Consider the following 24,114-nt stretch of genomic DNA (forward strand, 5'->3'; position numbering starts at 1 on the left):
ACGCTCTGCTACATTTCTAGCTCTTTGCTTCTTTTTCTGGGGTTAAAGCACAGACAAGAGACCGAGCGAGGTGGTAGGCAGGATGCCTGACAAAATAGTCAAAGGACCCCCTGACTTGGCTCAGGCTTGGCAGGGCCTTGGAGAACTGAGGCCCGGTTAAGACATGCTCTTGGATTCAGCTGCTCAAGGAGCCACGCCTGGTTAGGAGCATGGCCAGGGTTACCTTGAGAGGCAGGGGCGGCCCTGACTCCTGTTCCTCAGTCCAGTGGAAGTTTGGTTTCCGGTTTCCTCAGGGCCCAAGTGGGCAGGGACCTAGGGCTATGTCCCCCTGAGGCCGCTGCCGGGGGAGCCCCTGTTCTGCCCCAAGACCCTGCCAGGTAAAGTCTCAGGCTTGTATCTAAGAGCTGGGGCCATGCGGGGAGGGGGTCATGGGGTTGAGCTTCCTCTGTGTGCTGAGTCCCTCTGCCTTTGTGGTCAGTGGTCAAACACTCCTGCAAGCAGGTCCCCTGCTTTGCTTTCTGTAAAGTGTTGGGGCCTGTCAAGATCTGCTCTTCCCTCCCAGCACCCCCTCCCCTCCCCTCCTCTCCCCTCCCCTCCCCTCCCCTCCCCTCTTAGGACTGTGTTCTTGCTCCACCCAGAGCCCTCCATAGGTCCACACATCTCGCCTGCACCCACCCTCCACCAGACCCCAACTCTGACACGACACGCCCTGCCCCTCCCCTGCGCTGGGACTTCTCTCCGTCTACTTCCCTCTGAGACTTATGCTTGGTCCCCCCCCACCCCCGAGCACTCTTGCGTAAGCACGTGCGGTTTCCCCCGACTCCCCACGCTCCCTGCTCCGTCCCCTACTCTGAGGGCTCTCAGATCGGCACCTTGCCCCAGGACCCCCAGTCCTAAGCAGCCCAGGTGCTCGCCAGTCTGCCCCCCCCCCCCCCCGCCCTCTGCACCACCCACCCTGCTCTGACGTGCCCTGCTCTGGCTGCTCTGGCCCAGGTCTGCAGGTGGTGCTCAAGTCCATAATGAAGGCCATGGTCCCGCTTCTGCAGATTGGGTTGCTTCTCTTCTTTGCCATCCTCATGTTTGCCATCATTGGCCTCGAGTTCTACATGGGAAAATTCCACAAGGCCTGTTTCCCCAACAGCACAGGTGAGGCCTGGCAGCACCCCTTGGGCTCAGACGGGACAACAGACTCACTCGTCCAGGAGACAGGCACTGTTCTAGGTGCCAGACAGATGGGGGCGGGGGGCACACAGCACAACCTGAAAAACACAAAAACGTGAGTAAACACATAAATGCAATGATTACAGGTTGTGGTACTTGCGGTAGAATAACTTGGGAGCCTGCTTCACAGAGATGGGCCAGGGGAGGCCTCTCTCCTGAGGGGACAGGTGAGCAGCGATCGGACTGCCGTTAGGAGGGATTGCAATGTGGCCGCCAGGCCGGAGAACTCCACTTACGAGGCGCGGCCGGAATAGAGGGGAAGTCACGTGGGCTTCATGGCCGCGGTAGGGACTCCGAGTCTTCCTCCGAGAGAAATCAGGAAGACAGTGGAGGGCTCTGAGTGAGGACTGACGTCATCTGATTGTTCTGGCTGCTCCAGGGGGGCAAAGGCAGAAACAGGCTTCCTCAGGAGGGCAGCATCTCGACTGGAGAGACATGGCGGCTGCGGCCAGGCTGTTCTGGTGGAGACGGCACAACGGGTTGGGCTCTGGGTGTGTTTTGCAGTGAGGCGGATGAGCCACATGAACGTGTCAGTCGGCGCAGAGAAAGCTCTGACTAAAATTTAAATCGTTCACGATTTTAAAAACGTCTTATCAAAGCACTCTGTAGGGCCAGTGTAGTGAGGCCTGGGCCCTGCAGCCCCCAGCCATCCTGTGGCCACACGTTGTGTGGGCTCTGATCCTGTCTGCCCGGCAAGCAGGGCCTGCGGTGGCTGACTCCAGAGCGACAGGCAACATCCGTGTGTCAGGAGAGCCTCAGTGTTAGTTTGGCTGTGAGAGAAAGGAGCAGTCAGCGTTGTAGTGGCAGGAAGAGTTGGATGTTAGGGGTTTGTCGTTTTTGAGTTTAAGGCGAGCGAGTCCTGAGCGTGTTTAAACGGTGATGGGCAGGTTCCAGTAGGAAGGGAGAGGTTGACCAGTGGTTCCTGGGACGGTTGGTCTGAGCTCAGGGGGAGCCAGACTGTAGGCAGGGGGGGAGAGTTGGTGCAGGGAGGGAGGGTGGGGGGAGCAAGGGAGGATTTCCATTGGTGCTTGATGCCTGCCCACCTGTGATGAGGCCTTCGAAGCCCAGGGGCCGCAGGAGGGGTTGGAGAACTTGGTGTTTCTGGGTTCAGGGTCTGTGCTTCATTCTTCTCTCCACAGATCCAGAGCCAGTGGGTGACTTTCCCTGTGGCAAGGAGGCCCCAGCCCGGCTGTGTGAGGGTGACACCGAGTGCCGGGAGTACTGGCCGGGACCCAACTTTGGCATCACCAACTTTGACAATATCCTGTTTGCCATCTTGACAGTGTTCCAGTGCATCACCATGGAGGGATGGACTGACATCCTTTATAACGTGAGTTGCATCTTGGCCCTGGGACTGTGGATGGACCCCGGAGCTCCTAGGATCCCATTTGGGGTGACGTTCCTGACCTGAGAGCCTGTGCCCAGCCCCAAGTTCCTTCCTCTACCCTAGGATGAAATACAGGCCCCTTCCTTCAGATGACTCCACCCAGGGCCCACTGTCATCAATGTCAACTCGAACTCTTGACCTAGGTCTTAGAGTCCCCAGGACAGCTTCTCTCATGAAAGTAAAACCGAGGGCCAGGTAGAGAGCCAGCAAAGAAAATGCCAGAGAAGATGCTACTGCTGCTGCTGGTCACATGGTCACAGTGCCAGTCCCTAAGGCTCACTGCAAGCTTGCTCCAAGCTAGGCCCTGCGTGAAGTGTCCTATCCCTGTTAACTCATAGAGTCATCTCAAGAACCCCATGTACAGTGAGGAAACTGAGGCATGGAGGGGCTGTTGAAGTTGCTCAAGGCCCTGCGACCGGTAGGCGGCTTGCTGGGAACTACTAGTTGTGCCATCCCTGCTGGGTTTTCTGGATGCAGGGAGGGAGAGGGAAGCCTGCTGGGCCTCTGGTTGTCCCTAGGCTGCCCGGTAAAGACAGGAGCAGGGCAGCGTTCATGGCTGCACTCAGCAGACTCTCAGGAAGACTTCTCTGATGGCGCTGGGGCTCTGGGCTCAGAGTGTGTGTCTTGCACATTTCTGTCTTCTCCGCCGTGTCTATCTGGTGCTGTTTCCTCTTCATCCTCTTGCCCACGAGGATGCCTGCCTGTCACAGTGATGTACACAGGGCAGTCTGGGTTGGTACCCATGACAGAAGCTGGTCTAATGCCCTTGCCTGGTGGCCCATCTCACTGCCACCTCTCCTCCATGTGACGCTCTTCTGGGAGGACTCGACCACAAAAGCTTGAGCAGAATTCTGTCTCTTTTCTTATGTGATGACCTCCCTCGCTACCTCCTACATGCTGTAGCCCTATGAGCCACCGGGGCATAAGAACAATGAAATTAGTCCCTCAGGGACTTTGGGGGGTAGACAAGGAAGGCACACATGAGCTAGAAATCTTGGAAGGTTTGGCTGGGAAGGTATGGCTGGCGGATTGCTGTTTTCTGGATAGCTAGAGCGAGCTCTGCTTGTGGGCTGTGGGTGGAGGACTTGCAGGTACAAGACACCTCGTGCTGAACCTGCCACTTGGGTGCTGAGGTGGGGTTTGGGCTCTAAGCCCCTGGGGGCCTGGGTTCCCTGGCCTCTAGGAGCCCAGGGAAGAAATGACGGCGCGATAGTCTGGTGGCATGAGGGACAGGAGGAAAGGGGCAGACTGGGGCCCTCTACTCTGTGGGTGCATGGAAACCCAGGTGGATCTCAGGGCTAGGAATCCAGCAGATGCTTGGGAAATGCTCACTGAGCGTGCAGAGGGAAGGTGGAAGTTCAGGAAAAGCTGGCCCAAAGTCCCTTGAACCAGATCCCTCCTTGGACTGGGAGTCGTGTCTCCTGACAGGCTCTGTTTCATTGAGGAAAAGAAGAACAGGCACAAAGGCAGTTATGAGGAGCTTGACTGTCCTTTTCCTACAGCCGGTCAAGGAACGATTTCCCAAGGACAGACCCTAAAAATAGCTCTGAGCTGGCCACATCCCTGCCAGCCCCACCTGAGCAAGGGCTGCATGAACAGGTCTCTGCAGCTTTCAGTGCCCCCTGGGACTTGGCCAGGGGCCCTGGTGACTCAGATGGGTGGGTCTGTGCCCTGTGTGGGAGGGGCTGAGCAGGAACTAGGCCCTAGGGCAGGACTGGTCACGAGAGCCACAGAGGGTTCATTTGGCATATACTTCCATTGGACCCGCTGGGCTCTGGGCACCCCCGAGATGCTACATGTACAGTGGCGAGAAGAAGGCGTTCGATAAAGGCCTTATAATGCCAAGTGCTTTAAAGAAAACAAAGGTGGATGAGGGGCAGGGAGTGATGAGTTAGACACCTTGTGAAAGCCAGGCCTGGTGAGGTCTGGAAGCCAGACATGCAGGTGCTATGAGATTGTGCCTTGGCGGTTTGGCAAGGCACCAGGACACAGTGACAGTGGTGACCTGTGAGGTGGCCTAGACCTGGCTGGGTCCACTCTCCACACTGGGGGGTAAGAGGGTGAATTGCTGCAAATCAGACCGGGTGTTTTGAAGGGGATTCTTCAGAGAAAGAGCCTGCCGCTTGCCTCCAACCCAGTGCTCCGACCCAGACGTGCTCCTGGAGTGTGGAGCCCCAAGTGACAGTGCCGGGATTTCAAGGGCAGGAGCCACTGGCCTGCCACGGTGGGGCGGAGGGAGAGAGGTGGAGAATACACTCAATGTTGGGAACAGAGGAGGGTGTGTGAGTGTTTCTCATGGACCAGCTATGGCCAGGGGACAGGAGCCAGCCAAGAGCCCTTTTAAATTCTGACCAGGGCGAGTGACCTCTCAGTAGAGAACCTATGTTCACAACAGACTGCTGAAAAAATGGGGGTGGGGGTGGGGGAGTTCTCCAACTGAGGGAGAAATGGCTTGCCTGCATTTTGAAAAGTAAGTGGAGTCAAATGGGGTCCTGGAAGAACCCACAGAAATGCCTTGTGAGAGAGGAGTCAGCAGTAAATTTCCATCAGGCCCAGGAAGATGAGATTATCTCAGGGCACGGCCAAGCATGGAAAAACTTGCCTTCCCTCCCACCCCCCACCCTTTTTCCTCCCCTGCTTGGATTGTGTCGGGGTCAATAACCCAGCCAGCAGCAAGCCGGGAAGAAGGAACAGTGTTAGGCGTGGAGGGGCAAAGAGGGACCACGCCCCCCTTTCCCAGTGAAAGCAGCCAGCTGTGGCAGGCCAGCCGAAAGAGTAGATATTCTCAGCGTAAAGCATGTTAAGTAGTTTTATTGCCGGCTGGGATTGGACACTTAATTGCTGAATTGAGACTGTGTTTTCTACTTAAAGTGATTGTAGAACTTTCTACTACCCAGGAGTCATCAGAAAAGTTATAGGACTTATCCAGGTTTTTATCCAGGGGCATGAATATGTTCAAAGGGACAGTAGGAGGTAAGTGAAGTTGGCTTATGATTATATACATGTGGTTTTGCATATGCTCGTTGTACTGGTTACACGAAGCTCTGAGGAAGGGTTGTTCACATGTATAGGTGCAAAGGCCGTGTTTTACAGTGAGCACAGGTAGGGCTTGCTCGTCTGTGGGGTGTGCAGTGTGAGAGAGAAGAACCAAAGATGTGACATCAGCCACTGGGGAAGGTGGTGCCCTTTCTTGAGAAGGGAGACTTGGGAGTGAGATATTTGCTCGGTTTGTTTCAGTGGAGTAGTAGTGGAGCCCAGGGACTCTGATTTGCCTCCATAATGTTTCAAAGAACTGGTTTCATGCAAGGGAGACGCTGAGTATACAGTTGGGTATATGACAGGGAGCTCGGAGGAGACAGCAGGGCTGAGGGTGTCTGTCTGAGATCACGGATGGAGTTTAACATTATGGGAGAGGATGTGATGGGCTCAGCAAGGAATGTAGAAGGAGAAGCAAAGAAGGCCCAAGACCGAGCCCTCTCTGCGCTTGGCTGTTGGGGGGAATTCCAACATTCCGAAGACAAGTAGGAAAGAAGGAGCCAGCGAGAGACCAAGGTGGAGCCTTTGAGGCAGGGTAGAAGCAGCACCGTGAGCATGCTGTGTCTTGGAAGCAGAGCTAAGAAAAAAGTTTCTGGAAAATGATCAACCAGGTCAGAGGTCAAGAAAGATGCTGGTAACTTGACAAGAGCGGTTTCGGTGGTGGGGGTAGAAGCTCGGAAGGTGCAGGTTAAAGGTGAAGGCAGGATGAGAGTGAGGAGTCGGCTCTTTCCCGGAGCTCCCTGTGAGGTGTAGCAAGACGGTGGGAGGGAGCTGCAGGGAGAGATGGGGGTTGGCTGGTGTTTTTTTTCTAAAGTAAACTCTATTTGACATAATTGAGGGCTTATGTGCAGTTGTAAGAAATAATACAGAGAGATCCCGTGTCTCCTGTAATGGTTACACCCTGCAGAAGTAGTGTGCCTCACAACCCGAATACTGACAGTGATGTCGTCGAGATATACAACATTCCATGCCGGAAGGACACCCAGGTTGCCTTGTAGCCACACCAGCTTCTTTCTTACCCTCACCCCCCCTCAATCCCTGTTAACCACTAGTCTCTTTGTCACATCTGTAATGTCAAGGAGGTTATGTAAATGAAACCATAGTATATGTCACTTTTTGGTATTGGCTATTTTCACTCACATGATTCTTTGGGGATTCATCTAGATTAATGTGTGTCAGTAATTGGTTCCTTTTTACGGCTGGGCAGTCTTCTGTGATATGGGTGGGCTAGGTTTGTTTAACATTTAACTGCTATAGGACATATGGATTGTTTTCAGTTTGGGGCTGTTGTGAACATAATTGCTCTACACATTTGTGTACAGGTTTTTGTGTAAACATAAGTTTTCATTTCTCAGGGATAAATGCCTCGGAGTGCAATTTCTGGCTTGTATAGTAGTTGCAAGTTTAGTTTTTTAAGAAACTAAAAATTTCGGGGCGCCTGGGTGGCGCAGTCGGTTAAGCGTCCGACTTCAGCCAGGTCACGATCTCGCGGTCCGGGAGTTCGAGCCCCGCGTCGGGCTCTGGGCTGATGGCTCAGAGCCTGGAGCCTGTTTCCGATTCTGTGTCTCCCTCTCTCTCTGCCCCTCCCCCGTTCATGCTCTGTCTCTCTCTGTCCCAAAAATAAATAAACGTTGAAAAAAAAAATTAAAAAAAAAAAAAAAAAGAAACTAAAAATTTCCCAGAAGGCTGTATTCTGTTACATTCCCATCAGGAGTGGATGGATAATGTAGCCTCCTCACCAGTATTTGATGTTGTCATCGTTTTTGACTTTAGCCCTTCTGGTTAAGTGTGTACTGATGTGTCATTATGGTTTTAATCCGCGCTTCCTAATGGCTAATGGAGTTAAGTATCATTTCCTACTTTTTTGCCATTCATTTATCTTCTTCAGGGACATACCTCTTCATATCTTTTGTCCACAGTTTGTCTGGATTGTTACTTTACTGTGAAGTTTTCATATATTCTAGGAACTAGTTGGTTGTCAGATATGTGGCTTGCAAATACTTTTTTTCTAGTCATTAACTTGACTTTTCATACTCTTCACCTGGTTTTTCACAGAACACGCATTTTTAATTGTGAAAAAGTCCAGTTTATCAGTTTTTCCGTTTGTAGATTGGGCTTTTAGGGTCAAATTTAAGAACTCTTTGCCTAGCCTTAAATCCTGAAGATTTTATTCTATGGTTTTTTTCTTAAAGTTTTATTGTTTTACATTTTACATGCAAGTCTGTGATCCAGTTTGAGTTAATTTTTGCACAAAGTGTGAGGTCTAGGGGCGCCTGGGTGGCTCAGTTGGTTAAGCATCCAGCTTTGGCTCACGTCATGATCTCCTGGTTTATGAGTTCAAGCCTCGCATCTGGCTCTCTGCTGTCAGTGCAGAGCCCTCTTGGATCCTCTGTCCCTCTCTCTCTCTCTCTCTCTGCCCCTCCCCCCCTCAAAAATAAATATATAAAAAAAATAAAATATGAGGTTTGGGTTGAGATTCTTCTCTCACTCCCCCTGCTTCTCCACGCCTTCCTTCTTCCCTCTCTTCTTTCCTACCTTCCTTACTTTTTGGAGGCTTGTGAATATCCAGCTGCTCTAGCAACCCTTGTTGAAAAGGCTATATTTCCTCCATTGAATTACTTTTGCACCTCTGCTAAAAAATTTGGGTGTAGTTGTGTGGGTCTTTCTTTTCCTTCCTTTTTTAAACAAGGTCATACCCAATGTGGGGCTTGAACTCACAACCCTGAGGTCAAGAGTCACATGCTCCACTGACTGAGACGGCCAGACGTCCTATGTGGGTCCGTTTGTGTTCTCATGATCTGAGTGTCTCTCTCTACGAATACCACATTATCTTCATTATTGCAGCTGTACTGTAAAATAAATCTTTTAAACCAGGTAGACTGATCACTCCCATTTTGTTCCATTTGGGAGAATCGACATCTTTACTATGTTGGGTTTTCTAGTCCATGAACATGGTGTATCTCTCCATTTATGTAGATTATCTTTGATTCCTTTAATCAGCACTTTGGAGTTCAGTATACAAGTCCTGCATATGTTTTGTAAGAAATGCAAATGATTTTTATATGTTGATCTTCTATCCTGCAACCTTGCTGAATTTACTTATTTATTCTAGGAGATGTTTTGGAGAGTCTTTGGGATTTCCTGTACAAACGTGTTGTCTGCAAACAGGAACAGTCTATTTCTTCCTTTCTGATTTGTATGCCTTTTATTTTATTTCCTTGCCTTATTGCACTGGCTGAAACTTCCAACTTTATGGTAGATAAGAGAATAGACATATTTCTGCGCTCCCAATCTTAGCAAAAAAGCATTGAGTTTTTCACTGCTAAGTATAATGTTAACTGCAATTTTTTTGTTTTTTGTGGATGTCCTTTATCAAACTGAGGGAGTTCTCCTATACCTACCTTTCTGAGAGGGTTTATCATGCATGGGTGTTGGATGTTTCAAAATACTTTTCTTGCATTGATATGATAATGTGATTTTTCCTTTAGTCTGTTAATACAGTGGATTACACTGATTGGCTTTTGAATTTTGAAACGGCTTGGCATCCCTAGAACAAACTCCACATGGTCATGGTATATAATTATTTTTATACATTGCTTAAATCAATTTGTTAATGTTTCATTAAGGGTTTTGGCACCCATATTCATGAGGGCTTTTGGTCTGTAATTTCCTTCTAGTTTGAATTATGTTTGTCTGGTTTTGGTATGAAGGCAATACAAGCTTTATAAAACGAATTAGAAAGTAGTTCTTCCTTTCTCATTTTCTAGAAGAGATTTGTGTATGTGGTATTAATTCTTTTTTTTGAGAATTGGTGGAATTCTACAATCTGGGTCTAGAGATTTCTTTTTTAAATGTTTTCAATGTTTATTTATTATTTTTGAGAAGGAGAGAGAGCCAGAGCACGAGCTGAGGAGGGACAGAGAGAGAGGGAGACAGAATCTGAAGCAGGCTCCAGGCTCTGAGCTGTCAGCACAGAGCCCGACATGGAGCTTGAACTCACAAACTTGTGAGATCATGATCTGAGCCAAAATCAAGAGTCAGATGCTTAACTGACTGAGCCACTGAGGCGCCTCAAGATTTCATTCTTTTATTTGTGGCTGAATGTATATATGTATGTATGTATGTGTGTGTATATGTGTATACACATAAATACATTTACATATAAATGTATATTTATATATCTTCTTTATCCATTCATCAATCAGTGGGCATTTGGGCTGTTTTCATATCTTAGATGTTGTAAATAATGCTGCTGTAAACATAGGAGTGAATGTATCCCTTTGAATTAGTGTTCTTGTATTCTTTGGGTAAATACCCGGTAGTGTGATTCCTGGATTGTAGGGTAGTTCTAGTAAAAAAAAAAAAAAAAAAAAAATTTTTTTAACATGTATTTATTTTTGAGAGATAGAGACAGAGCATGAGTGGGGGAGGGGCAGAGAGAGAGGGAGACACAGAATCCGAAGCAGGCTCCAGGCTCTGAGCTGTCAGCGCAGAGGCAGTTGTGGGGCTCGAACTCACGAGCCATGAGTCGTGACCTGAGCCAAAGTTGGACGCTTAACCGACTAAGCCACCCAGGCGCCCCAGGGTAGTTCTGTTTTTAACTTTTTGAGAAAACATACTGTTTTCCAGAGTGGCTGCACCAGTTTGCATTCCCACTAACAGTGCATGAGTGTTCCTTTTTCTCCACATCCTCAACAACACCTATTGTTTTTTGTTAAAATTTAATTTTAAATTTAATCAAACAACCATGAAAGGAAGTGGTATTTCATTTTGGCTTTGATTTGCATTTCCCTAATGACTTATGATATTGAGCATCTTTTATGTGCTTATTACACCATTTATATGTCTTCTTTGGAGAAATGTGTATTCAGATCATTTTCCCATTTTAAAATTGGTTAATTTGTCATTTTATTATTGGCCAGTAATTTTTCTGTATCTATTATGGATGCTAGACCCTTATCAGATATATGATTTGTAAATATTTCTTACATTTTGCGCATTGTCTTTTCACTTTCTTGATGGTGTCATTTGAAGTACCAACAATTTTTATTTTGATGAAGTCCAATTTTTCTATTTTTATTTTCATCATTGTGCTTTTGGTGTTACAGCTGAGAATTCATTACCAAATTCAAAGTTGTGAAGATTTATTCCTATATTTTCTTTTAAGAGTTTTCTAATTTTTGTTCTCATATTTAGGTCTATGATACATTTTACTTTTTGTATGTGATGTGAGGCAGGGACTCAGCATCATTCTTTGCATGTGGATATCCAGTTGTTGAAAAGACTGTTCTTGCCCCCATTGAATTTCTTGGTACCATTGTTAAAAAATCAATTGATGATAAATGTAAGGGTTTATTTCTAGATCATCAATTTTATTCCATTGATCAATATATCTATCCTTTTTAGGGGGAAATTTTTAAAATTACAATTTCACTTTCCTTAATAATTATAGCTCTATTAAATTTAACTATTTTATATTGGATGAGTTGTGGTAGTTTGTGTTTTTTGAGAACTTGGTCCATTTCATCCTTGTTAGTGAATGTATGTAGAGTTGTTTGTGGTATTCCTTCATTAACCTTTTGATGTTTGCTGGGTCTGTAGTGATATCTCCTGTTTCATTCATAAAATTGATAACGTGTCTTCTGTCCTTTTTTCTTGGTCAGTGTTGTTAGAGGTATGTCAATGCAACTGATTTTTTTTCAAAGAACCAAGTTAAAAAATTGACTTTTTTCTATAGTTTTTATTTTCAATTTTGTTGATTTATGCTCTTATCATTATTATATACTTGCTTACGTTTCCTTTGGGTTTATGTTGCTCTTTTTTTTTTTCTAGCAGCTTGAGGTGGAAGTTTAGATTATTGATTTGATTGATTTGGTTATTGATTTGATTACTCTTTCATAATGTATGTATTTTATTTAGTGATACAAATTTCCCTCTTGGCACTGCATTAGCTGTGCCCTTCAAATTTGACACATTGTATTTTTATTTTCATTCAGTTCAGTGTATTTTTATATTTCCCTTGAGACTTCTTCTTTGACCCAAGGACTACTTAGAATTGTTTTCCACCTATAAGTAAGGTGTCATTTCTCTTTTGATTGTCTTTAGTTTTCTTAAATTTGACTATGATATGTCATGTTGTGGATTTCTTTGGGTTTATCTTATTTTATTTTTTATATTTATTTTTTATTTCAGAGACAGAGACAGAGTGAGAGAGAGAGAGAGAGAGAGAGTGTGTGTTCATGCACACACGCAGCAGGGGAGGGGCAGAGGGAGAGGGAGAGAGAATCTTAAGCAGGCTCCACACTCAGCATGGAGCCTGTCACAGGGCTCGGTCCCATGACCCTGGGACCACGACCTGAGCTGAAACCAACTGAACCATCCAGGTGGCCCGAATTTATCTTATTTGGTGTTTGTTTAGCTTCTTGAATCTGTAGGTTTATGTCTCTTGACAAATTTAAGAAGTTTTCAGGTGTTATTTTTTTGAACACTTTTCAGCCTCAGTGAATGCATGGTGGTCACTACCAGCGTACTGGACACTCCTATATTTTGCTCCTCTGATGACATGAACATTAGGTCTGTTGTTACAGTCCCACAGGTTCTTTAGGCTCTGTTCTGTTTTTTTTCTTTTAATTTTTTTTAATGTTTATTTATTTTTGAGAGAGAGAGAGAGAGACAGAGTGGGTGGAGGAGGGGCAGGGAGAGAGGGAGACACAGAATCCAAATCAGGCTCCGGGCTCTGAGATATTAGCACAGAGCCTGATGCGGGGCTTGAACTCAAGAACCGTGAGATTATGACCTGAGCCGAAGTCGGATGCCCAACCGACTGAGCCACCCAGGTGCCCCTTCTTGTTTGTTTTTGAAGTCTGGCTTCTTTCTGTTTATCAGACTGGGTAACTTCTGTTTCTCTTTTTTACTCTTCACTTATTCTTTCCCCTGTCTGCTCTATTCTGTTGTTATGCCTTCCATTTATATTTTAATTTTGATTATTGTTGTTTTCAGTTCTAAGTTTTCCATTTGGTTCTTCTTTATATCTTCTACTTGTTTGCTGACACTATTTTTTTGTTGAGACTTTCTGTTTTTGAGTGTGTTTCGAGTGTGCCCATGATTGTTCTCTGAAGTATTTTTATAATAGCTGCTTTAAAATATTTGTCAGGTACTTTTATTGTCTCTGTCATCTTAGTGTTGGCAATCTGTATCAGTCAGAGTTCTCCAGAAATAGAGAACCAGTAGGATGTGTATGTATGTGTGTATACAGATATATGTGAAGAGAGAAAGATTGATTAATTTTTAATTGGGAATTGGCTCTTGTGATTATGAAGGCTGGCAAGTCCAAATCTGCAGTTTGAGCTGGCAGGTTCAAGACCCAGGAGAGATGGTGGTACAATTCCAGTCTGAAACCCAGCAGGTGGAAACCCAGTAGAGCCAATGGTGCAGATGAAGTCTGAAGGCAGTCTGCTAGAGAATTCCCTTTTACTTGGAGGAGGGTTGGTCTTTTTGTTCTCTTCAGACCTTCAACTGATTGGATGAGGTCCCCCACATTATGGAAGGCACTCTGCTTTACTCTATCAATTAAAATGTTAATCTCCTCCCAAACACATTTACAGAAACACCCGGAATAATGTTTGACTGAATATCTAGGGACCCCATGGCCCAGTCAAGGTTGACACATAAAATTAACCATCACAGCATCTATTGAAAATCTATCGATCTTTTTTTCCATCCAGTTTGTGCTTTCCCTGGTTCTTGGCATGGCAAATGAGTTTCAGTTGAAAACTGGACACTTTTGGTACTGTGTTATGGGGCGAAGGCTATAAAAGTCAAAAGGTCTAGGAGAGATGTCCTTCTTTGCATTCAGTTTTTAGATTATGCCTGAGTGCTGGCTTGTGGCTTAAACCAGGCACATGGTAAGGACTGTTCCCTGGGGACTTGTGGACTTGCTCTCGATCAGGGGTAAATGTGGCATGCGGCTCACTGCCTCTGAGCTGCTGTGAAAGCTGCTACAGACAGAAGATCAGACTTGAGCCTAGGGCCCGTGGGCTCCATTCAGGAGAAATGTCTTTGGAGCTGACTGGTATGTCCAGCAGCCTGGGAAGAATAAGGGAGTTGTCCAAGCAGAGGCTGGCATGCAGCCTTCAAGGTATCCTGGGACCCTTTGGCTCCCTGGAACTACTCCTTGGCTTTTCGGCATTGCTGGGCAGTGATCAGTAGTGCTAAGTGTCCTTGGTCTTTTGAGAGCTGCAGTTCCCGTGAAAGCTCTGTGGGGCAAAGGCAGGCAAGTCTGATGTGGGTCCTTCCCGGACTCCCCCTGTCTGGACCTCCCACCGCCTGAACTCTCCCTGCCTAGGCCATGCCAGGTGTTCGAGGTAGGGTCAGGGGCACTTCTGTAGCCAGGGCTATGTGTCTTGTCCACCTGTTTCTCCTCATCTCCCCCTTGCTTCCAGACAAATGACGCAGCCGGCAACACCTGGAACTGGCTCTACTTCATCCCTCTCATCATCATCGGCTCCTTCTTCATGCTCAACCTGGTGTTGGGTGTGCTCTCAGGGTAAGAGGCCACATGGGCTTGGGTGCCACCTGCCCCTCAGTGTTCTCAGGCTAAGGGGACAGATGGTGGGGTCAGATATGGGCCTGTGTGACATGGGAAAGGCCTCATGGCCACCCTCTGTGGTGGTCACTCCCAGCATACTGAGCTCTGGCCAGCCTTTCCTTTGTGCTGCCATCCTGACCTCTGCCTTGACCGTCGTCTGGCCCTGGCCTCCTTACGTCTGTCCCACCCTTGGCCTTCACCTGGCTCTGATGATGGGGGAGGGGCTGCTGCTGCATCTCAGCTGGGTGTGTGGTGGGGTTTCTGGGAGTGGAGAGTGATGGAGCAGCCCTGTATCCTGGCTAGAGTGGTCACCAGGCTCTCCAGCATAGCCTTGACCCCTGGCTTGCTCCTCCTCTCCAGACACCTTTCTGTGCTGAACTCCTCCAGTAGAGAGCAAGGGAGGGTGGGGCTAGGAGTCCTTCCTGAAGAAAAGTGCTTCCTGACTCCACATTGCAGTGAGATGTGGCACACGGTACCCTCCTGTGGTATGGACCAATGGCTACAGAAATGCTTTGTGCTTAGGGGCACAGATGGGGCTGGTGTTTAAGGCTCCTGTCCTTCTACCAGGCTGAGGAACCTGTGTTGGGAAGGCCTGGCCTGCTCTCTGCCCCTACCTTGGTGTCATACCTCCTATAAGACTCGAGAACAACTCCTCCCTGCCCACCCTGAAGGTTCCTGCTCAGGTCCAGGGTTCCTGAGGGAGGCCGGGGGAGAGGCTGGTGGACCCAAGAGGCAGCTATCTTACTCGCCGGGAAAGGAACAGCCATTGAGAGGGCAGTGGTTAGGGGCCAAGGCCTGCGTGCTCTGGCTCTGGAATGTGTCCTTGGCCTCGGTCCTATCCTGAGGGATATGTCACTAGCATGTCTTTTCAAGCACTTGCATAGGACAGGCAAGCCCACAGCACGGGGAATGGATGTAGAACTTCTAGTCTAGTGAGGGGATTGCATGGTCGGAGCTCAACGGGGTTGGTGGGGAAGCCAGGGGAGGCCCGGAGCTCAGAGAAGCCACCTAGGGAAGGGGCATTTCCAATGAGACCCAAAGGGGGACCAGGAATGAACTCCATGAAGGAGGGAGGAAGGTCTCCCAGGCAGAAAAGAGCTGGGGTGGAGGCCCAGAGGTACAGAGGGGTGCAGGGATGCTCAAAGCTGGAACCAGAAGGTGTGGAGGGGAGAGGGTGCTGAGCTGGCAGACGGCAGGCTTGTGTGGAGCGTGGGCTCTGTGCTGAGGACAGTGCACAGTGGGGGCTGGTAGGAACATGAGTGGGTTCATGGTGAGTTGGGAGAGCAGCCTGCTCAGTCTGGCTTTTTGTGCAGCTTACCCTGGAGAACGTGCAGGAAGAATTCAGGGATTTGGGCTGTGTGGCCCCTCACTGAGCAGGGCCATGAACTTTGTGACTGTGTGGCCCTTCTCCCCACTGTGAGCATCCTGGCCTCTGGGAATGGGATGATATGAGATGGTTTTCCTTATTAGTCTCAGCTGAGCCCTCTCTCAGTCATCCGGGCTAAGCAGAGGGACCCCAGGGTTCTCTTTCAGGTTCTCCTTGGAGATGGCAGGGCCCCTAAAGCCAGCAGTCAGTGCACAGCATGTGGGGCCCATGGAAGCAGTGGTTAGATGCCACTGGTACAGCCTGGCCTGGGGAAAGCTCGCCCTGCAGGGCCCAGTCCACGTCTGGGCAAGTGCTGCTGGATTAGCCGGCTTGGAGCCAACCAGCCTCGCGTTCTTCTTCCCAGAGGAGCAGGATCAGTGAATCCGCTTGTGGCTTTTCTTAGCAGTTAGAACTGATGCCTGAGGAAGGCAGGCGCTACTGCTGGCTACCATCTGAGAAGTGGCTGCTGCGTGCAGGGCCTAGATTGCTGCAGCAAGTTTTCACTGGTGGCTCTGAGACTGACTCAAGCAGTGTTGTTACTGCCCCACCCCTGCACCCCAGGCCCTCCTACCCTCATCGTGGCCAAGGGAGAGGGGAGGAGGAGGAGAGGGGTCCTATATTCCTGCGAATTCAGGGTTTGGGAGGGATGGGAGGTCCAGGCAGGAGCTGGCTCCTCTCATTTCCAGGATGGCCACAGCTCAGGCCCTGGTGGACACTGGCCATGAGTTTGGGTCAGTGCTGGCCAGAGCTGAGCTCTCTCTCCTGCTGTGGCTATGTGCCAGGAGTCAGGCCTGCCAGGCTCACTGCACCAAGCTGCTTCTCTTGGAGGAGGAACAACTACTCACCTGAGACTAGACATTGCTATTTTGCTGTGGGGCTGTGCCCGCCTGCCCTTTGGGGACCTGGATCCTGCCCCAGGCCTGAGCTGAGAGGCTTGCAAGGCTGTACACTGGGTGCCTGTGTGCCTGTGTGTGAATGGCTTCCTTCTGGCAGTGTGAGGCTGCAAGCTTGGCTGGGAGCCTGGGGCTGGGCTGCTGAGGGGTAAGGAGAGCAGAAATCTCTCTCCTGGTCACCTCAGACCTCAGAGGTTTGTCCGAGGTGGCTTGCATGGGCTGTAGAATGTTTTCCTTTTGTCTCTGGCTTGCCCTATCCGGTCCCTTCTTGCCCTGTTCCTGTCTGTCCATCCCCTCCTAGTAAGGGCTCTGGGTCTGAACCAACAGAAAAAACAAAGTGTAAGTCCTCTTGGGCAATTCTTGCCCAGAAGCTCTTCATAGGATGGCAGGTGACAGGGCCTGGCACTCAGAGGGAGGGGTGTGCTTTGGCCTGCTCTGGGCAGGGGGTGTGGCATTGTCCCTGCCCTCTGGAGCCCCCTCTGGGGACTGCGGTGCTGTCCCTGTGTGCTGGAGGAGTCTGAGGAAGGAGGGTTCACCTGGGCCCTCCGAGGGCTCAGGTTGGAAGAGGCCGTGGTGGTGAGGCTCCCTGGGAGGGCGGCCTGTGACCTGCATGTCATGTCCCAGCCTCTTCCTGGTTCCCTTTGCCTCTGCGTCTGCACACCCATGGGGTGGGTGAATGCGCTCACACTCACCTGATCTGCTTACTTTTGTGGACCCTGCACAATGCAGAGAGTTTGCCAAGGAGCGTGAGAGGGTCGAGAACCGCCGGGCCTTCCTGAAGCTCCGCCGGCAGCAGCAGATTGAGCGGGAGCTCAATGGGTACCTGGAATGGATCTTCAAGGCTGGTGAGAACCAGGGGCTGCTGCCTTGCTCCTGGCCTGTCCTCTGTCAGTGCAGCTGGAGCCCCAGTCCTGGGCCGGACGCGACCAGCCCGGAGAGCTGAGGAGAGCTGAGGCGTTGGAAGTGGATCCTCCAGCTGGCCCGGGGTCCTGACACAGGGCAGCCCTACGGCCCTGGAGACACTGGCCTTTTTAATGGAGGCTTCTGGCATGGCCTAGCCTAGAGCTAGTTTCTGCCTGTCAGACTCAAGCACCCTTCCCTTGACCTGAGTGTGTTCTGCGCCCTGGCTCTGGGCTTTGTCAAGCCTGGGGTTTCTGACTGCCTCCCTCCCTCCCCGGCCCCCGCCCCAGGCCAGCATTCTTTCCTACATATGGGGCACCTGCTGTGCCTCCTGAAGCGCCTCTTCGGCCAGGAGCTCACCTAGTGGGGTGGCTGCCCTCAAGGGAGGGTGATGTGAACAGGCCAGGCCCCCCTCACGGGGCACCGTGTGCGGGACACATAAAGGGTGTCTGTCTCAGTAGGAAAAGCTCGGCCGGGAGCCCCACGGCCTTCTGGAGTCATAAGGGTGAGAAGGCGGGTCCAGCAGCAGAGGCGCATCTTTACTCTGCCGTGTTCCTGGGGACTGAGCCCTGGGCAGGGGGGGGCGGGGCAGGGAGGCTCCCAGCTGAGGCTGTGTCTCACTCGCAGAGGAAGTCATGCTGGCTGAGGAGGACAAGAATGCGGAGGAGAAGTCCCCTCTGGATGGTAGGTGACCACTGTTAGCACTCCGTGCCCGCGAGCCGCGTGCGCATGCTTGCACGTGTGGTGCCGTCTGCCGTTGTTCTGCCGGCAGCTGCACGGCCGCCACCTTCCGCGGGGTCCTGGGCAGACCCGTTCTGGAGGTCGCCGCATGCTCCCGGGCAGTGGCGTGCCGTGGACCCGAGTGGAGGTAGCTGGCGGTGGGCTTAGATAGCACACCTGCCGAGGTATCACCCGGGGGCTCAGAGGAGTCTGTGCTCACGGTATGGACCCGAGAGCTGTGTTGTCCAGCATGACGCTTTACGTGCGACTGTGTAAGCTCATGCGTAAGTCCACTGCAGTGAAGTAAGAGTGAAAGTCCTGTTCCTCAGGCTCACCCACCACATCTCAAGCGTTCAATAGACATGTGGGGCTAGAGGCTACTGTACTGGTCAGCACAGATGTAGATCATTTCCATCATTATAGAAAGTTCTGTTGGACTGTGCTGCTTCTAGAAGCTTTTAAAGTTCAGGTTTAAACCAAGTTGTATCTGTGTCTAGAGCTCGGGGTGATGTGGCTCCCAGATCGCCACGGAAAGCCTCTTAGCACAGCCTGGGGCCGCTAGGGCCGGGATGAGGGCCAGAGTGGCCATGGTTACTGGCCTGGCTACTAGCACAGTCCCAGTGGCAGGACAGTCGTCCTGTTTTCACACCCACTGCTGAGGAGAGGGCCAGAGAGCTTGGCTGTGTCCCCTGCGGCCTCAGCTGGACCCACATCTGGGGCTCTGCGCATGTCTGTGCTGGCCCCTCTGCAGACCTGACTGATCTCTCTGGCCCCAGAGCGGGCTGCTTGGCGGTGGGCCACAGTCCTGGCCTTGTCCTTACAGACGTCTCCTGGTCTCCCTGGTAGCCAGGCCTTCCCCACTGACATCATCGTGGAGAAAAGGCAAAGTGGCACTCCCCTCACGATTCCTTGTCCCCTGTGCTCTGAAGACTGAGAGGGGCCCACAGGGGCCAGGATAGGAGATCCCCAGGAAGGTGGTCGCAGGCTCGCCTGAGATGCACCCCCGCCCTGAGGCAGTCCCCTCCCCCTCCCCTTGTTTAAAGCAGTGTTGAAGAGAGCAGCCACCAAGAAGAGCCGGAATGACCTGATCCATGCCGAGGAGGGGGAGGACCGGTTTGCAGACCTCTGTGCTGTTGGTGAGTCTCTTTGGTTCCTCCTGGCCTGGCCTGTGAGTGGGTACAGGAATTCCCCTAGCTTCCGGCCTGTCCCCTGGGCCCCCCAGCCCTCTGGGGCCACCCTCCTTCCCTTCCTTCCCTACCGCTCCCACTCCTGTGTCCACCCTGAGGGCAGGAGGTACAGTGCCCTCTGCCCTCTGCTGTGTGCTCAGCATTTTTTCCCCTGGTGCAGGCAGTGGAGTGAGCGGTGTGTTTGCCCAGTGCTTCCTGCCCTTTCCCATCGGTGCAGCCCCGGCTGCTCTCGGCTCTACCACCCCCAACGTGGACACAGAGCCTCGGGCCGCACCCCGTAGCCGAAGGGCTACGTGTGTGTTACTGACCGTAGCGACCGAAAGGTTCTGGCTGTCTCGCTTCCCAGCCCCTGTCTGTCTTCCACGCTCCTGGGGCCTCTGGCTTCATCCCCTTCTTCTCAAATGGTAGAAGAGAGATTCTGGTTGCTTTATCACACAGCTGTTTTAGTTCCCTTCCTCAGTCTGGTACCAGAAGTGCCCAGGCCTTTTCCCACCAAATGCCCTGTTACTGTGCATTCTGCAGCAGAAGAGGGCTGAGCCAAGGGCCTCCACCTTGGTGGTTGGAGACAGGCCTGCATGGCAGTGAGCTTCTCACTGAGGCACCAAGTCAAGGGGTTGCAGGCGGACTTGGTCTCCAGCTGTCCGTGAGCAGGCCCGAGTCCGAGGTCTGCTTCTCATTATGTGGTTGCATTTATTTGCATTTATGACACAACTCTTTTTTTAAAAAAAATTTAAATGTGCATTTATCTTAGAGAGACATGCAGACAGAGTGCGAGCAAGGGAGGAACAGAAAAAGGGAGACACAGAATCAGAAGCAGGCTCCAGGCTATGAGACAACTCTTTGATGAAAGTTACTTGTGTATTTATCTGTCAGTCAGTCTGTCTCTGTGTGTCTCTATCTACCCATCCATCAATCAATGTGTCTGTCATCTAAGTATCTATCATCTGTCAGTAATCTGTGTATCTATCAATCTATCATCTGCCCAATCATCTATAATTCAATCAATCTAGGTATCTGTGTGTCTGTCTATCATCTATCTTTTCTGTCTTTTTTTCCCCACACAGCCCAGGAAACCCATGTCAGTAGCTTGGGATTTATCCCTGTTTCTCCACACATATCAGATATAATACACATTTGTATCACACACACATGCATGTAGACATGCACACGTACACACGTGTAGAGTTTTGGGATCTATTCATGTTACAGATAGGCTTTCATACAAATTTTTCTATACCCTCTGGAGACCACTCCCCTCTGCAGTGTAGTTCTAATTCTGTCTTGTCAGTGGCTGCATGGTGTTGCATCGTATGGATTCACTCTAATTGTTCAGGGGCTCTCCGTTGACGGCCATTCATTTATTTTTAGGTTGTTTTATCTTCATCATGAGCAGCGCCACCAAACAGAACCCTATAAGCAACCGTCCTTCCTTTCCAGTGCTTCTGTCCCTGCAGGCAGATTTCTGGGAGCTGGGCACCGTGTCGCCTGCTAGACGTGCCCCCCCCCCCCCCCCCCCCCCGTTACATGCCGTAGCTACTTTCGACTTTACCTTGACGCCAACTTGATGATGTTTCCTTGGAGCTGTCGTTCTCATTTCACTCATTACTAACGATTTTGAGCTCCTTTTTAAAAATGTTTGCTTCTGATTTGAATTTGGGTTTTGGTGAGTCTTCATATACCCGTCCATTTTTCCGTTGGGTGGTTTGTGTTTGCTAGTTAATAAGAGACTGATGTGTGTTGTGGATCTGAGTTTTGTTACAGTTTTTACAAATTTATCACATGAATGTTGTATTTAAAATTTTTTTTTTTTTTTCAACGTTTATTTATTTTTGGGACAGAGAGAGACAGAGCATGAACGGGGGAGGGGCAGAGAGAGAGGGAGACACAGAATCGGAAACAGGCTCCAGGCTCTGAGCCATCAGCCCAGAGCCCGACGCGGGGCTCGAACTCACGGACCGCGAGATCGTGACCTGGCTGAAGTCGGACGCTTAACCGACTGCGCCACCCAGGCGCCCCATGAATGTTGTATTTAAATAGTCCCCTTTATTCCTATTTTACTTAGAGTTTTTATTCTGATTTTTTAAAGTCTACAGTTTAAAATAATTTAAGCAACACCTAAAGTACCCATTCTTCAAGGGTAAAGATAAAACTGTCAACCCATCTAGTAAAGAAATAAAAAGAACTAGGACCAGTTTTATAAATTATGCCTTACGAGGAAATCTTACATTTTCTCAGCGTTTCAAACTCGTTTCTATAGAGTTGCCTGTAGTTTCTCTTACAGTTCTTTTAATCTCTTCTGTTTTCAGCCCTTTGTTCATTCACTCAGCAGATATTTATCAAGTGCCCCTGACGTGCAAGTAACTGCTCACGGCTCCGGGGCTATAGCACTGAACAAAATGATGAAGCCCCTTCATCTTCTGCTTTTTCTAGCCCGGCTGGAGCATCAGAGCACAGGCAGTAGAATAGGAAGAGCACACAGCATGTCAGTGCCACCTCTGGAAAAGGAAAAAATCGAGAAGGGCGGGGGCTTGGAGGGTTCGGGGGTTTTGGAGTTTTAAAGAGAAAGGCCACAGAAGGCCTCCCTGGAAAGGTCGCTTTTGAGTAAAAGCTGAAGGAAGTGAGGAAGTCAGGCCCACGGAAGGGAACATCCAGGCATCACGTGAGAGGATCCTGAGGCCAGAAGGAGCGTGGCACTTGTGGGGACTGTCTGGGAGGCCAGTGTGGCTGGAGTGGAGCGGTGTGGGTTTCGGGGGAGCAGTGCCACAGGGTTAGGGTTAGGGTCGCAGAGGGCGGGGCCCAGCAAGGACTGTGGCTGCTGGTGGGTTTGCAGAGCAGAGTCGCTGTCCTGCTCCGGTTGGGGCGCAAGAGATCCTCAAGTTCAGGAGGGCCAGATGCGGGCCCATTTAGAGGCCACTGTAGGGCTCCAGCCGGCAGTGGCTGCCATGGAGGCGTGCAGTGGCCAGATTCTGGATACATTCTGAAGACAGACACACAGGATTTGCTGGCCAGCTGGATGTGGGCGTCAGAGGACTCGGGGCGGCCATGTGGCTCAAGGAGGGGCACTGGGGGCGGACTCCCAGAGTCTGGGGAGCAGCTGGAGGGCCAGTGGGGGTGTCAGGTAGCACCTGTATGTGGGGGTCTGGCGGTCAGGCGGTCAGGCGGGAGACGTTGCACAGTCGCTATGAGGGTGTTTAGGCCCTTGAAGCCGGCTTACATCCTGCTGACTCTGCTTCTGCTTTTTCTGGTTGTTGGAACGTTTATCTTTGCCTTCTGTTTTATTAATTTGGATTGTGTGGGGTGAATATGTATTAATGATCATTTAAAATAACCCTGGTTTAGATTTCTCTTCTTCTATTTTCTTTTTGTTTTAAATGTCATTACTTTCTTTTGTATTTTTATTATCTTTGTATAGTATTTTGATTTACATATTATTGCTTTCCTAATTTCTGAAAATGTGTAACCGTTTCTTTTTCCTTTCTTTTTTACCCGCAAAGGCACTGAAGGCTGTGCCCCGCCCCTGCATACGGCTTTGCTGTGATGGCCTCCTTTTATGGGCTTTTCCATCGTGGTTTCTTTTCTTCACTCTCAAAAGGTGTCTGGGAATCTGCTTCGCTCCCCACAAATTTCTCACTTTTCTAACCCACAAACAGCCGTCTCCCCTCCCCTGCTCTCATAATTAGAACCATGCTTCTTTACTATTTTAGCCTGTTTTTTATTTTTACTTATTTATTTATTTTTACCATCCTTACCACTGAGATGCATCATTTCCGTGAGGAAATTGCTGTATTTGCCATCTCTCTGCCCCTATTGGCCCCGAAGGTCAAGAAGATGTGACCTTTGCAGTGTTTTCCTCTTCTCCCTGCCAACTCCTGGTTTAGAGAACTTTGGTGTTCGTAGCCCTAGGCTGTCATTAGTCCCGTGGTCACCCCAGCTGCTTAGCACATTCCCAGAGGTGGGTTTGCTTTCAGCCGTCCTCCAGCCACTACCCCATAGACCTGTCTCTGCTTCCTCTCTGTCCTGTGCTTGGCCTGCTTCCCCGAGGCATGTGTGTGTGGGGGACCCTTGTGAGGGAGGCCTGTTTAATGGCTCCTCCTGCTGCTCTGTGGTATCGCCCTGTCCCCTTCTTTCCCAGTGCAGGTGTAGCCTCGGGGGGCTGGAACTCTCGTCCTGGGTCAGAAGTTCCTTCTCTGCCCAGCATCAGGCCTGGTGGACTTTTCCGCCTGTGGGCTCAGGCCTTCCTTCACCGAGGCTTCTTCTTTCCATGTGTGCAATGACTTCGTCTCCTCGCCGTGCTCGTTTTGTGTCCCGACTCCCCGTCGTCCGTGCTCTGCCCCTCGAGGTTTCTCCCCTCGGTTAAAACCCACTTGTGCTGCACCCTCCAGGCTACTCATCTGGGCTTTAAGAGTGAACCTCCTTTCCTTTCATCTGCTGAAGGGGATTTTATTTTTTCTCCAAGAAGTTTCTCTCTTTTACTTTTATTGCGATTGGTTTGGTGCCACACATAAGTCCTTGGGATTCTCCCGATTTCTCCTCCTGGGTGTCTTGCAGGGCCGAAGGATCACGTGCCTCAGGCCTCAGGCCTCAGCAGGTTTGGGCGTGGGGCTTCACAGGGTGGAAGAAGCCATGGGTCTCCTGGTGCCCAGCACCCCCTTTGTCCCTCCCTGTGTGCTGAGGATGGCTGTGTCTTACGTGCTGGGCTTGTCACCCCTCCATCCGCTGTCACTGCTGCTGTTGACTGAGCCCAGGTGCCAGGCCCCGTGTTGTTGCCCTGACTCCTACATGGCCTGCGAGGTCCAGGTTCCCTGTTTCCTATTTTC

The 24,114-nt window shown here is 50.2% G+C and overlaps 1 protein-coding gene across 1 annotated transcript in view; it reads left to right on the forward strand.

The window, feature by feature from the left end:
• CACNA1B (calcium voltage-gated channel subunit alpha1 B) overlaps positions 1-24,114 on the forward strand; it is a 190,550-nt gene that overhangs the window by 37,859 nt on the left and 128,577 nt on the right. The window contains exons 5-10 of the mRNA XM_030293870.1: positions 994-1,146; positions 2,361-2,551; positions 14,086-14,189; positions 17,220-17,335; positions 18,018-18,074; positions 19,157-19,246. Of these exons, the coding sequence (XP_030149730.1) occupies positions 994-1,146; positions 2,361-2,551; positions 14,086-14,189; positions 17,220-17,335; positions 18,018-18,074; positions 19,157-19,246 (711 nt within the window). The remainder of the gene's footprint in view (positions 1-993; positions 1,147-2,360; positions 2,552-14,085; positions 14,190-17,219; positions 17,336-18,017; positions 18,075-19,156; positions 19,247-24,114) is intronic.

The sequence above is a fragment of the Lynx canadensis genome, chromosome D4 (genome assembly GCF_007474595.2).
Source record: "Lynx canadensis isolate LIC74 chromosome D4, mLynCan4.pri.v2, whole genome shotgun sequence".
NCBI lineage: Eukaryota > Metazoa > Chordata > Mammalia > Carnivora > Felidae > Lynx > Lynx canadensis.